Source organism: Aulonocara stuartgranti (assembly GCF_965226115.1).
Source record: "Aulonocara stuartgranti genome assembly, chromosome: 7".
Classification (NCBI taxonomy): domain Eukaryota; kingdom Metazoa; phylum Chordata; class Actinopteri; order Cichliformes; family Cichlidae; genus Aulonocara; species Aulonocara stuartgranti.
Genome location: NC_138945.1, coordinates 12175620 through 12189831, shown reverse-complemented (window position 1 = coordinate 12189831; position 14212 = coordinate 12175620). Strand labels below are relative to the sequence as shown.

Below are 14212 nucleotides of genomic sequence, written 5' to 3'. Positions count from 1 at the left end.
CCCCTCCCCTGCCGCAGACCCTCCCTCCCTCTAAAAACTTTTTTCTTTTTTTTCCAACAACAGGTGGCGCAACAGGTGGCGCGCTTCCGGGGGTTTCCCCCTCCCTTCTCCGGATGCACCGGGGGTTTCCCCCCTCCCTTCTCCGGATGCAATTCGTCACGCTTAGGGGATCAAATTACACACTTCCGGGGGGGAGGGGGGAGGTCAAAAGGTCATGATTAGGGTCATCAATCAAATTGAATCAAATTTTGTCATAAGCTGTATGGGAGTATCTCTCTACTGTATATTCCTGCCTCTCCCTCAGCCTGGTTCTGCCCAAGGTTAGAAAGGAACTTTTCTTTCCACTGTCAACAACTGCTTGGTCAAAAAGCATAGTTTGTTTGTTGGAGTTTTCTCTCTACCATTGCAAGCTGTTTACCTTACATTATAAAGCCCATTGAGGTGATTGTTGGCATGATTTGGCACATTATAAATCAAATTAAACTGAACTGAATATCACAGCAAACCAAAAGAGAAAACTACTCATTAGGTAGTTCAAACAACAAAATACATAATAAGAAAGAAAGGTCAGGATAGGTAAAACCAATGCGTATGGTGATTTTGACAATTTAAATTTAAATAAAAACAGGTGGAAACTGCCTAAACTGTGTAGAGAACTACAGTCCCTGAACATCAGACTTTTAACTATGTGGTGTCATTATTTCAACCATCAGCAATACAAAAGCCTGACATTGTAGGTCTGTTAAATACTCCTGACCTATCACAAACTCAAAACAAAACAAAAAAAATCCCCATAGTGATGTAATTCAGTGTTAAACATTTTCCTGTTCACTTTTTTTAAAAATTTATTTGTCATATCCTAAAGGTTTTCCAAATGTAGTCACTAATTGTGCAAACGCAGTAGTCATTCAGTTTGCATCTCAGTATCTCTTGTATCAGTTTGAACCACATGACAAGTGTTCTGATCCTACAACAACCATGATTTCCACAATGCTTTGCAAACACTTTATTACACAAATAACAGTTACTGAAAATAGTACTCTTGCAGCAGAACCAGTGTGTCACAACTAATATTACAGCATTCACATGTAAAACATGGCACCGTGTTAGGAAATCAAACATTATGATATACTGAGGATAAATACAAAAAGAAGTGGTGCAGACTACATAAAAAAGGAAAAAAGAGTAACTGTAACTAAACCTCAGAATCCTGAACAAACTTGAATATTTTGAATAAACAGAAGTCTTCCTCCACTATCTTTGAGCTTCCAGTATGTGCATGAAGTGTGTTCAGTGAATTTTCCTTAATTAATACACATTAATTTGGACTTCACTTGTTCCGCACTGCTGCCATCAGACTGAATATGTCTTTATTGATTTTTACATATAAATGCTTTTATTGATTAAGTCAGAACACCCAGTTGGTTTAGGCTGCTGGGTAGAACAAGACAAAACAAAACCATATATATTTTGTGTATATATATATTTATAAGCTGGGTTTAGCGTTATTGAAACTTGAGCAGTGGTTCTTCTAAAGCAGGGGTAGGGAACTCCAGGCCTCGAGAGGCCTGCAGGTTTTAGATGTCCTTGATCCAACACAGCTGACTTAAATAGCTAAATTACCTCCTCAACATTTCTTGAAGTTCTCCATAGGCCTGGTAATGACCTAATCATTTGAGTCCGGTGTCGTGACCCAGGGTGAGATCTAAAACCTGCAGGACACCGGCTCTCGAGGACTAACGTTCCCTACCCCTGTTCTAAAGAATGATTAGTGCACAGAGATTCAGGTATATATGAATTTATACACTATAAAATTTTCTGAAGGGAAATAAAATCACTATGATACAAGCTCTACTGGCAGCAATTTTCATCCCATGGTATGTGTTGTTATGGCACGTGATTAAAACAAAAGGCAAGACAGATGCAAAGAGGCACAGGATCATGTGTAAAAAAAAAACAAAAAACTGATCCAACTTAAGATTAAGTGAAAAATTGAAATGATAATGAAACGGTGTAAAATCATTGTGTTTAAGGGTAGAAGTAACCATATGTCAACCACTAACATGGTGACGATAACAGTGTTTGCGTCGTCCACTACATTTCCTTTTCAATGCAACAAGCACAATGACCAGCAAAAGTGGCAGTAAGTAGGTTACCATATAGATAACACAATAACTGAAACTGCAAACAAGATCAGATGTTTTAAATTTGGGAAACTTTCCCAGAGAAAGCAATCTTTTATGAACAAGTAATTTATTAAGTGATATTATCAAATCATAATATAGTGACCAACAGATTGAATAAACTGATTAGAGAGGCTGGCTGTGTGATTGGCTGCAAACTGGACACATTTGAAGCATTGGTTCAGGTTGTCACCATTGTCCATTATGGATAATCCTGACCAATCACTGCACCAGCTACTCTAACAAACAGATTTAGCTCTGCTGCTACAAAAACAGATATAGGAAATCTTTTATATGCCATCTCCCTCTATAACACTATATATGTCTGACCATACATTATTATAATTATAGTTAGTCATTTCAGTGGCTGTAAAAAAAAAAGAATTTCCCAAATACAGGATTAAAACATTTTTTTCTCATCAAATCTCATATGCAGTGGGTTTCACCACACAAGCAATTTTTATTCAAGTGAGTGTGATATTTAAATGCATCTTGTGCAGTCTCTGTCTGGTCTTGCGTATTATTACAAACATTTCATCAACTGTTGTTGTGATTTGGTGCTGTATAAATAAAACTGAAAAAAATGAATTGACAATATTTCTCTATTTCACACTTCAAATCAAACAATATCACATGAAATGCCACTTTTGCTAAAAACTTGACAAACAGAAAAATGACAGAATTCATCAGAGTATTTTTTCGCCATGAACAGCAAGAATATAGCTGGCGAGGAAGCCAAGTCCATAATGACTAGAGTGAGAGCTACATTATGGTGCAGGACAGTTGGAGGCTGATTAATCACCATCAAGATGAATCCTTTGTTAATAAAACAAAGGGAATGCATGTTAAAAAAAAACAAAACAAAAACACTGACTTTGAAGGCAGACAGCAATCTAACATCAGCCTTTAACAGCTAATGGGGAAACGATCTCATTCTTTTAACAGATTTGCATTGTTATTTTAAGGCCAAAACCAACTCCAGATTTTTCAAAAATATTGTTAACAATCTCAGTAAAAGCAGGTTTGATTTGGGGAAATGAAATGAGTGACACTGTGACATGAGTAGATTATGCCAGAAAAGACTGTATGAATACCATAGCTGAATTAAATAAATAACTTATCAAAATATTTTTACATACAATAACACACACACACACATTGGCAGCTGGTACAACAGTTACACATGTGATGAATAACTACATCAGCGATTTTAGCAGAAGGTTGGTGGAAGGTTTGCAGTTGGCCCCAGAACATCTAAGAGGAGGACTGAGGCGGCGGCAGAGCAGAGTATTCCTCATTTTCAGAGTCACTGCTGTCCTCATCATTTCTCTCTTGGTCACTGCCTTCAGTACTCAGCTGGTCAAAGCCCTGACGACTATAACCCTTATGGGATGGAAAGAAGTTTCCCAGATTCAGACTGCCCACTGCTTTACCTAGTAAAGGTTAAATACCAGAGAGGAGGAAATGAAGATGTCAATATGACGATAAAAATCTACAGATTTAAGAGAAATAATTCTCAACTTAGAATGATGGCTTCAGTTTACACACTGGCAGTGCATTATATTGAGGATATTCATTCATCCCTGTGTAAAGCTATGGTCAATAAGATGATGACATAAGAGAGGCTCTATTTTCATTTTCTGAAATGTTTTCTAGCCTGGTCATGCCTTCAACAGACACTAATGAAGATGAATGAACACTGCTTTAGACATAATGTGGTAAAGGAAGGGGCAGAAGGGGGTTAAATGTTAAAAGTTTGTACATATGACTGACATTTTACAATATTTTTCCTTAATAATGGTTTAGTATCAAAACATTTTTTTTTAAAGAAGACAAAAGAGAAGAAAGAAGGAAGAGTGATAACCTAAATTTGTGTTGGTTACAAGTAAATGGGTCTTAGCTAAAACAAAGTCAATAAATGATCTTCTCTCATAGCCTGTCGGTACTGCAAAACTATTGTTTTTTTGTGACAGCTGAACTTTACAGTATGAGCATACTACTGGAAATCCAGCTGAATATATTCGGTAGTTAGTATATCTGACAAATGAAAAAAATACATGAAGTATCTTAAACCTTATATTAAATAAAAACGAAGTCTGGTATTTATTAAATATTTAATGTAATGTAAACAACATACCCCTTATTTTTCCCAAAATGCCTCTCACCGAGCTGGGTTCAGATTTGACCTCATGTTGATCTGCAAATGTTCAACAGTATTACCTTTAATGTTCATTGACTGTTAAGATAACCAAAGACAAGAGAGGAAACAGAGCAGAACAATGTGCACTGACTATAGCAAGAAGACAATGCAGTCAACAGTAGTTAAAATGGCCTAATTTCTATCTCATTTGTTGTTCAATATTAAAAACGAATGGATTTTCTGCACAGACTCCCATGGGTGTTTTCATACATACTTTTTTTCCTCCAGGAAATGAAGACTCCTATGGAGATCACAACAACCAGAGGAATGAGTAGCAGGGTGGTGATGATGACTGGGAGTACACGCTCTCCTTTGTTAAGCTTAGCTGGACTCTTCCTCTCTTTGTCTGCCTCTAACTGTGGTTGAGTTTTTTGGACCACAGTTTGCTTCTCTTGGATGGCTGCGGTCTTTGAGGTGTCTTGCTTTACCTTAGTTTGGACAACGGCGTCCATTTCTATAGTGAGAGACATATTCTAGTTATCAGTGTTCCTTTTACACCAGTTCTGTAAAGCCTCAAAGATCCCAGCAACCACAACTGATAAGTGTGTGGCTGTAGCTCTGGAGGTAGAGCAGGTCACCTACTGATCAGAAGGTTGGTGGTTCAATCCCAAGCTCCTCCAGTCTGCATGCCAAGTATCCTTGGGCAAGATACTAACCCCAAGTTGCTCTCCGATGCATCCATCGGAGTGTGAATGTGGTTAGACAGCACTCAGTTTGGAGACAGTGCTTGTGAGAATGGGTGTAATTGGGTAAATGTGAGAGAGTAGAAAAGCACTATATAAGAATCAATCCAATAACAAAGGTATTTTTATCACAAGCAATTGTGTCACCAGTCAACTGTGACGACCTTATGATACGTTACTTCCTTTGTGATGCCAGCTGAAGCAAACCTTTGATTCCTAGGTCTAGGCTGCTGGGGGCTTCCGATGACGAGTGTTTCTTATTCACTCATTTGTTTCACTCACAATGTGCTTACTGTTAGGAATAAAATGATTAAGTAAAGCTGTTTTTGTGATTTATATACATTTTGCAATTGTGACCATTAAGAGTTGGCACTCCATGTAATAAGGGTCAAAAGCATCAATTCAGTGCTATGATTGAATTGAATATTAGTTATTATTAATCTCTGGCTTTCTTCCACAGTTTTTCTTTGTTCCTCCTCATTCTTCCTCTCACCACCACGCAGATGGCTGCCTCTCCTCTTTAAAAAAAAGGGAGTTTTTCCTTTCCACTATTGCCAAAGTGCTTGCTCAAAGCGGGTCATCTGATTGCTGGGGTTTTCTCAGTAGGATACAATAATCTATTAACTGGTCTGTCTGATCATTATATGATTTTAACTGTTAGGAAATTGACTAAAAAACAACTGCAGTATTTTAGTACAAACAACCCTGGCCATGTAAAGACATTTAATCCCAAGTCTGAAACTGTAAAACTTGAACAGGAGTTTGCAAATTGCAATTGGGATCATCTTATAAAAATAGATGATTAAATTTGATAAATTAGCTTTTTCAAAGCAAGCAGATGATTGGTTTGAGTCGTATCTTCTTCAAAAGAGAGCAGAGTGAGGGTTGATAAAGGAAAGTCATCCATGTTGGAAAATAGAATGGGTATTCCTCAAGGATCTGTTCTTGGCCCATTGCTGTTTAGTTTGTTTAGGTGATGACTGGCGTTTTACTACTGGCAACGGCTCTATTCATCAGACTATCCTACCTGGAAGACGGCAGAAACCCATACACAAGCCGAGATAAGAGATGGACACACGACAACTTCCATCTAATGGACATGATACAAGACTAAATCTATCTGTGGATGAAAATTGCCTGATACAGATACGTGCTTAACAGGACCACAGAGAAAGACTGCTACGTGTGCTCACACATAAAGAGCACATCAAAATACCTAACCATATATGGGAAACACGCTGGAACATGTGCACTAATTCTGATCTCTGATCACACCTTCAGAATGACTTGTGTAAACTGCACATCAACATCAACATCCTCATCCAGGAAGGAACGCTCTCAGAATTGCTGTAATGCAACATCGAGTAGCACTGGACATGATCCTGGCTGAGAAAAGGGAATTGTGCGTCTTATTCAACACCGTGTGCTGGACCTTCATACCAGATAATGTACATTCTTTAAACCATGGCTTCAGATGCCATAGAGACTGTTGATCGGCGTTGGACTTTTCCTGATTTTATTTTATTTTATTTCATTTCATTTTGTTTTGTTTTATTTTATTTGTTTTATTTTGTTTTGCTTTTCTTTACTTGTATTATACCTTGTTTAAAGGCTGTAATCCCATAGATGATAAGTTTATTACTCACAGCATATGCAGATGTACCCGAACCGATGAAGATCATGAAGTCTTTCTTTTCCTATTTGTAATATGAAGATGAAGTGCAACTAATGATGTAATAACTGTAAATGTGAAAGACAAGTAGTTACTTACTGATGACTAGTACATTTCATTCTCTGTTCAACAGGTGGGAATGTCAAGAGATTTTTGTTTTTACATAATTTGATCAGCTTCATGAAATGTGTTTTTCTTGTTTACTAAGCAATCTAAATGTCTATGTGACTTTTCACCTAATAACTTCTATGATGAACTTATCCAGCTACCGAACCACTTCCTGTTTTTAGAGAACAGATGTAGAAAAGGGAAATAACCCGTTGCTTTGAGTCTGTGCAAAGACCTGACAGGAAACTGCAGGTTTGCAGAGCGTGCTTTTTAAGAAGTGAAGCTATAATCTTAAGTGTGTATGCGCTGATTCTGTTGATTCTGAGTGATGTTGTTATTTTTACACACACACACACACACACACACACACACACACACACACACACACACACACACACACACGTATAAAATAAAGTACGCAGGCAGTTGCGGCGCGCAATTCGCAGGGTGCGTTCGTTGCTGCCCACGCGTGTAAAAACGACTGCAGTGTTTGTGTTTTCTAACTCAGGTGTCTAAGCTGAAGAATTACAGGGTGATTTAAAGAAATCCCCTATCAAAATGCTTTGCCTGCCAGTTGTCCAAAAGCAGTGCTGGGACTAACTCGTTATTAACTTCATCATTATTGTGGTGACGAGCACGGTAACTAGTTATTATACTAAAATCAGGAACGCGTTAGTCGTTACTGGGATTTAGATAGGGTCATTGTTCATTACTTTGTGTGGTGGCTATGCGGAGCTTCCACAGATTCAGTAACATTAGCAAGTGGTGGAGGCCAGCAGGTGGATGAGGGAAAGGGGACGCAGGAGGAGCAGAGACCTGAGGCGGCCGCGGGGCCGAGTGTGAACTGAACTTCAGGTAAGAAGTTATGACCTGCAGTCTCTCTGGGTCAGATATAAACCAAGTTTAGGTGGAGTTTATTTTCGTTATGCTGACTTTTTCCGTACGGCGTACTAGCTAGCATGCCGGAGTTTCTATACAGCTCATTTTGTTCATAAGGTTAATTATTAGAGTTGCCAATCGTACCATAAAAAACAGAATCGTCTCATATATTCTGAGAAAATATTACGCGTTTCGTTTTGAGGTGAAAAGGAGCACGGTTTGTCCCGTACTTTAGCTACAATAAAAAAGACACAAAGCTGGAGCTGCACAGCTGCCTCTTCTCCTCTCATTCTCTCCCCTCCCTCTCCCGTTTCTACTTCAGTCACGAAACTGACCAATGATCAGCTGATCGGCTTTTCTCTCTTGTTTGTTTATCTCCTACTTTGCGCTAGAAAGAGGAAACCAGCGGATGTCGCGCTAAACAACAGCAGTACGTTTAAGCTTGATTTTTTATGCAATTTTTGCAAAGCTATATGTGGAAGGAAACTGTGACCTAGGCCAAGCTGATGGCATAAGATGTAAGTACAGCTCATCCGGTTTCATATGCAAAAAAAAAAAATTGCGCTAGCTCACGTGGTTGCAGTGCTACCGGGATTTAAAAATAGTTACGCAAAATGGAGCATGTCCGCTCCGACCGGCTTTAAAGGGTTAATGTATAAATAGGCTGGCCCCAGAGTGTCTTAATAGATACACACAAAGACAAGATATAGTAATTGTATTACTAGGAGCATGGTGAACAGCAACTGCAAGATATCATATTGCAGATCTAAATTTGTTCTTTCAGCATTTTCAATAGAGGCTTGCCATCTGTTGAACACACTTCCAACCAGTGATGGGAATAACGGTGTTACAAGTAACGGCGTAACGAGTAATCTAACTAATTACTATTCCTATCGTTACAACGCCGTCACAGTTACTAACAAGAAAATGCAGTCTGTTACTATTTTTCAACAAACAGACGGTTGAAGCTGTGTTCAGCTTACCGCATCTTATATCAGCTGCACGGAAGTAGCTGACTATGCAAGTAATCTGGACGCTACAGCTTTAACCATCTGCGCGCGCTCCCGCGGACGATAATCACGATCACTGTCTAGCACAACACCTGGAACTCAGGGGGCAAAACAATCGCATAAGTGCTCTTGTTTGACTGAGGAAGAATAAAGTAGTCGTGGTAAGCCAATCACATGACCACTTAAAGACAAAGCAAGAAGATGATATATACCAGTTTTTAAATTGTGTTGATAGGCCACGAGTCATGATAAACAATATATACGCGGCGTTTTTTCCTCAATAGTTTCGTCACGTTTACTGTCTAAGGACAGTGCTAGCAAGCACTCTCTGCTTATGACAAAACAAAAACCAAAAAAACAGGGGAAGTTTTAGGAGTGACGGCGAGAGAGAGAGAGAGAGAGAGAGAGAGAGAGAGAGAGAGAGAGAGAGAGAGTGAGTTTTATTTGTGATGTTTAGCATGTTTGGAGTGTGTAGTTAATGTGTTGTCTTGCGTAGTTAGTGTGTAGTGTTGTGGATAGTTTTGTGTAGTGTTGTGGATAGTTTTGTGTTGTGTTGTGGATAGTTTTGTGTTGTGGATAGTTTTGTGTCGTGTGTCAGAACAATGAGGCGAGTGCTGTCTCCAGGTAGAAAAAGGAGTGATACACCTGCTGCTGTCAAACCTGCACCTGCGATGTCTTCTTTATTATAGTGGACAGAAATTATTTTTTTGGGAGTGGCACAAATAATTTGTGTGGCATCTTATTGAATGCAGAACAGCTGATTGTTCTGTAAATAGTTTGAAATGGTTATTTAAAAAAATCAAGGTAAAAGGTAAATGGATGCAATAATGGATAACTTTGTTGTTTGCAACACTTGTGCATAGGATTTTAAAATTGACAATTTATACTTGCATTTAAGGTTATGAAATATGATTCATTAAACATGTTCGTGGTTGTTAGAGTATAACCTTTATAAAAATATAACCTTTTCTACTCTGATTTTATGTTTTTTGTCTGATTTTAGATCAATTGTGTTAATACAGTATGTCAAAATGAAAACATAACTGTAAATTCAGACATGTGAGGTTGTGCTGACAAGGATGATACCAAACTAGGCAAAGTAAATAGTTTTTAAAGGTAAAATGTGGAGGGAAAACCAAAAGTAGTTCAAAATGGCCAATTATACCCTGGACCCAGAGGGTTAAACGTTTTTTTTAAAGTAACACAATAGTTACTTTTCAAGTAATTAATTACTTTTAGAATATTGTAACTAAGTTACTAACTCAGTTACTTTTTTGAAGAAGTAGTAACTATAATTAATTACTTTTTCAAAGTAACTTGCCCAACACTGCTTCCAACTACGTAATGATTTTTGTTATTGCTTTTGTTGTTTTTTCATTTATTGTCTATTAATTGTAGTTGTATTTATGATGTATTTTGGTTTTATGAAAATATATGTTTTATTGTAAAATGTATGTATTGTGATTGTAAGACCAACAAGGGACAATGGTTGTTACTAGGATAGCAATAGCTATAAACTTGTGTGTTACATCAGTTTCATGTTTTGTACTTGGACTATGTTAAACTGCACAGTCCTTTTTAAAGAAATAAAACAATAAAAGCCACAAATACCATTCTGGTGTAATATAAATAGAATTGAACTGGATTGAAAAATTCCTTGATTCCTTAAAAAAATCCTTGCCATATATATAAATATTTCAGGTCTAAAAAATGGTATATAGCTGTTGAAAGAAAGAGGGGCATCCTAGTTAATGGAAAACGCAAGACATAGGTGAAGGAAAGCGATTTCACAGTTTTTCTGTGATTGCCTTGTAGCCTTCCCTGACAATTTCACTATTTGGAATTCTTAAACTTCCTTTCTTGTAAGTGTGATGGATATCACCTTAACACTGTTTCAGAATGTCCAAAAGCAGTCATGTCATGCTGTGGAATTCTTCAAAGGTTGTAGCAATGGTACATGGTGACCTTAATCTGACATTAATATTCAAAAATATCCCATATAGGCAATGAATTTTGTATTCTGAATGCGATTATAGGCAGCATGGTGGCACGGTGGTTAGCACTGTTGCTGCACAGCAAGAAGGTCCTGAGTTCAACTCTTTCTGTGTGGAATTTGCATTTTCTCCCCGTGTTTGTATGGGGAGCGTGAATGGTTGTCTGTTTCTGTGTGTTAGCCCTGCGACAGACTGGCGACCTGTCCGCGGTGTACCCCGCCTCTCGCCCTATGACAGCTGGGATAGGCTCCAGCACCCCCCGCGACCCTAAAAAGGATAAGTGGAAGCGAATGGATGGATGGATGGATGGATGAATAAATGAGATTATATACCTTAGAAGACATTATGCTTTGCGCTAAGGCAATGCAGATGGATTGGTTCGTATATAGTGCTTTTCTACTCTGAGCTCCACTCAAAGAGAGAGCAACCTGGGGTTAATATCTTGCCAAAGGATATTTGGCATGCAGACTGGAGCAGACTAGGATTGAACCACCAACCTTCAGGTTAGTCGGTGACCTGCTCAACCACCTGAGCTTACAGCCACCCCCCTTAAGTGCCATCTATACACTATGATTGTGATATGTGAGCGAGTGATATGATTCACTCGTTGCACATTGCTTGCATTGGTTGCTAGTACACATTCCAGTTTCCTATGCCAAAAGTGTCAGTCAACATTTTCCTTTGATCTCATTAGGTCGCAATTTAAGTGGTTGCCTCAAAGTTAGGAAACTTTTAATTTGAAACCTTTTTCTTTTCAAATCACTATTTATTCCATCAGGCATCACTAGAAGTCACATCTTAAATGTCTGTGACTCACTGTTATGAATAGCTGCCTGCCCCTTATGTATTCAAAGATTATGTACCTGCTGCCTCCAGGTATCCAATTACTGACCTTCAAGTTCTTGAACTTCAATTCCAGCTTTCTTGACAGAATGATGCAACTCTTGAAAATAAAAGGTAATAATTAAAAAAAAATAATAATTGATGTATACAACCTAGTACTACTGTTCATCTGCAAAGCCAACAAAGAAGCAACCATAATTCAAGTCTTATAAGTCCAAAATAAATTAATCAATCAAAATTGGACTTAATACCCAAACATACTGTATGATAGATTTTGCTAGAACAATTAAAAGTTGGCAGCATTATTTTGATGAAGATAAACTTACTCTCTGTTGTAAACTTGTAGACGGATTTGCTGCTGGCATCCCCAACAAAAACACTGCCATCCCTAGTTTCAGCTATATCGTGAGGCATTTTGAACTCCTGCAATTGAAAGAGAAATACAAGTCACTTAAATTCTAGACAACATAATGACCCACCATTAAACTTCTTAGTAGTTTAAGGTGGGTCACATTATTGTGTGGTCCACACAGTAATGTGTGAACCACACACACATTACTGTGTGGTTCAGAATGTACGCAATACTTTGGACAACTGCAAACAGATTTAGCTAAAGTTTTGTTAACACTGGGATGACGGAAACTCAAGAGTTTTCTATTGCAGGAAAAGCATTAACTTAAACTCTTATCATGGTAATAGAAGCTGAACTGAATCTGCTCATTTCCAGGTTTTCTTCAACAAACTGACTCTTGTTCACTCTTTCAATGATATTGTGGCCCGGGGCATTGTTGGAGGCAGAGTGGTTCAAGGTTAGGTGTGTTCACGGGGATGTTCACTGTAGTATCCTACAGTGCCATTGCTTATTAAATTTAAGGGCAAAATGCATAGAGTGAAAGCTGCAGTTGGTTCGCACTTATTGCATTTCCTGATTCCGGGAACTGGCCCGGGTTTAATAACCTGTTGGGCCATTATGTGACAATGCGACCATGACAGTGTAGTGTCTGCACTGTCCTGGTCCTAGGTCATTTGACCCAGTGTTTTAAGTTTTCTTGTGTTTTGATTTTGTATTGTTATTTATGTTTAGCTCCACTTTATTACTCTTGAGTTTATTCTGTAGTGTCTACGTGGTTTTGTTTAGCTTTTTGATTATAGATTGCCTCTTTTGTCTTTGCCCTTTATGTCTCTCTCTGTGTGTCAGTCTTTGTATATTTTGTCTGAGTTCTTGTGTCTGGTTTCCCTTCCCTTCTCATGTTTCATTCTATCGTCCCCCTGCTTGTGATGTTTATCAATGTTTCCCCAGTCTGTCATGTTTCTCTCGTCTCCTCTCACACTCCCTCGTGCTCTTTCGTGTTCCTTTGCTTCCTCTCGTCTGCCTCTCCTTCACTCCCGTGTCATGTTCCTCAGTTTCCTGTTTTGTCATGCAGGCCTTATGTCAAGAGATTTTTGTTTTTATATAATTTGATCAGCTTCATGAAATGTGTTTTTCTGTTTTTTAAGCAATCTACATGTCTATGTGACTTTTCACCTAATAACTTTGTGATGAACTTATTCAGCTACTAAAACCACTTCCCGTTTTTAGAGAACAGATGTAGAAAAGGGAAATAACCCGAAGCTATAATCTTAAGTGTGCATGTGCTGATTCTGTTGATTCTGAGTGACGTTATTTTTACACACACACACACACACACACACACACACACACACACACACACACACACACACACACACAAGACCTATAAATAAAGAATGCAGGCAGTGGCCAGCCGCAGATCTCAGAAGTGACTGCCCACGCGTGTAAAGACGAGTGCAGTCTTTGTGTTTTCTAACTCAGGTGTTTTAGCTGAAGAATTACAGGGTGATTTAAAGAAATCCCCTGTCACCTTACATTTACATGTTTGGTGTGTCTAGTTTTACCTGCCCTGTGGTGTCATGTTAATTCTTGTCAGCTGTGTCCCCCGTGTGTTCTCACTTTTCTCATTAGCCTTCTGTGTATTTACAGTGGCTTGCAAAAGTATTCGGCCCCCTTGAACTTTTCCACATTTTGTCACATTACAGCCACAAACGCGAATAAATTTTAATGGAATTCCACATGAAAGACCAACACAAAGTGGTGTACATGTGAGAAGTGGAACGAAAATCATACATGATTCCAAACATTTTTTACACATAAATAACTGCAAAGTGGGGTGTGCGTAATTATTCAGCCCCTGTGGTCTGAGTCCAGTCAGTTGCCCATAGACATTGCCTGATGAGTACTAATGACTAAATAGAGTGCACCTGTGTGTAATCTAATGTCAGTACAAATACAGCTGCTCTGTGACGGCCTCAGAGGTTGTCTAAGAGAATATTGGGAGCAACAACACCATGAAGTCCAAAGAACACACCCAGACAGGTCAGGGATAACGTTATTGAGAAATTTAAAGCCGCCTTAGGCTACAAAAAGATTTCCCAAGCCTTGAACATCCCACTGAGCACTGTTCAAGCGATCACTCAGAAACGGAAGAAGTATGGCACAACTGTAAACTTACCAAGACAAGGCCGTCCACTTAAACTTACAGGCCGAACAAGGAGAGCGCATCAGAAATGCAGCCAAGAGGCCCATGGTGACTTTGGACGAGCTGCAGAGATCTACAGCTCAGG

At 38.6% G+C, this 14212-nt stretch overlaps 1 protein-coding gene across 3 annotated transcripts in view; it reads right to left on the bottom strand.

Moving 5' to 3' along the window:
- Positions 1-991: 991 nt before the first annotated feature.
- pam (peptidylglycine alpha-amidating monooxygenase) overlaps positions 992-14212 on the bottom strand; it is a 60177-nt gene continuing 46956 nt past the window's right edge. For all 3 annotated transcript variants that reach the window (XM_082540178.1, XM_082540180.1, XM_082540179.1), the window contains exons 21-25: positions 11899-11995; positions 11622-11672; positions 4598-4837; positions 4321-4380; positions 992-3616 (exon numbers count right to left, since the gene is read on the bottom strand). In XM_082540178.1, coding sequence (XP_082396304.1) covers positions 3438-3616; positions 4321-4380; positions 4598-4837; positions 11622-11672; positions 11899-11995 — 627 coding nt within the window. In that variant the 3' untranslated portion in view covers positions 992-3437. The remainder of the gene's footprint in view (positions 3617-4320; positions 4381-4597; positions 4838-11621; positions 11673-11898; positions 11996-14212) is intronic.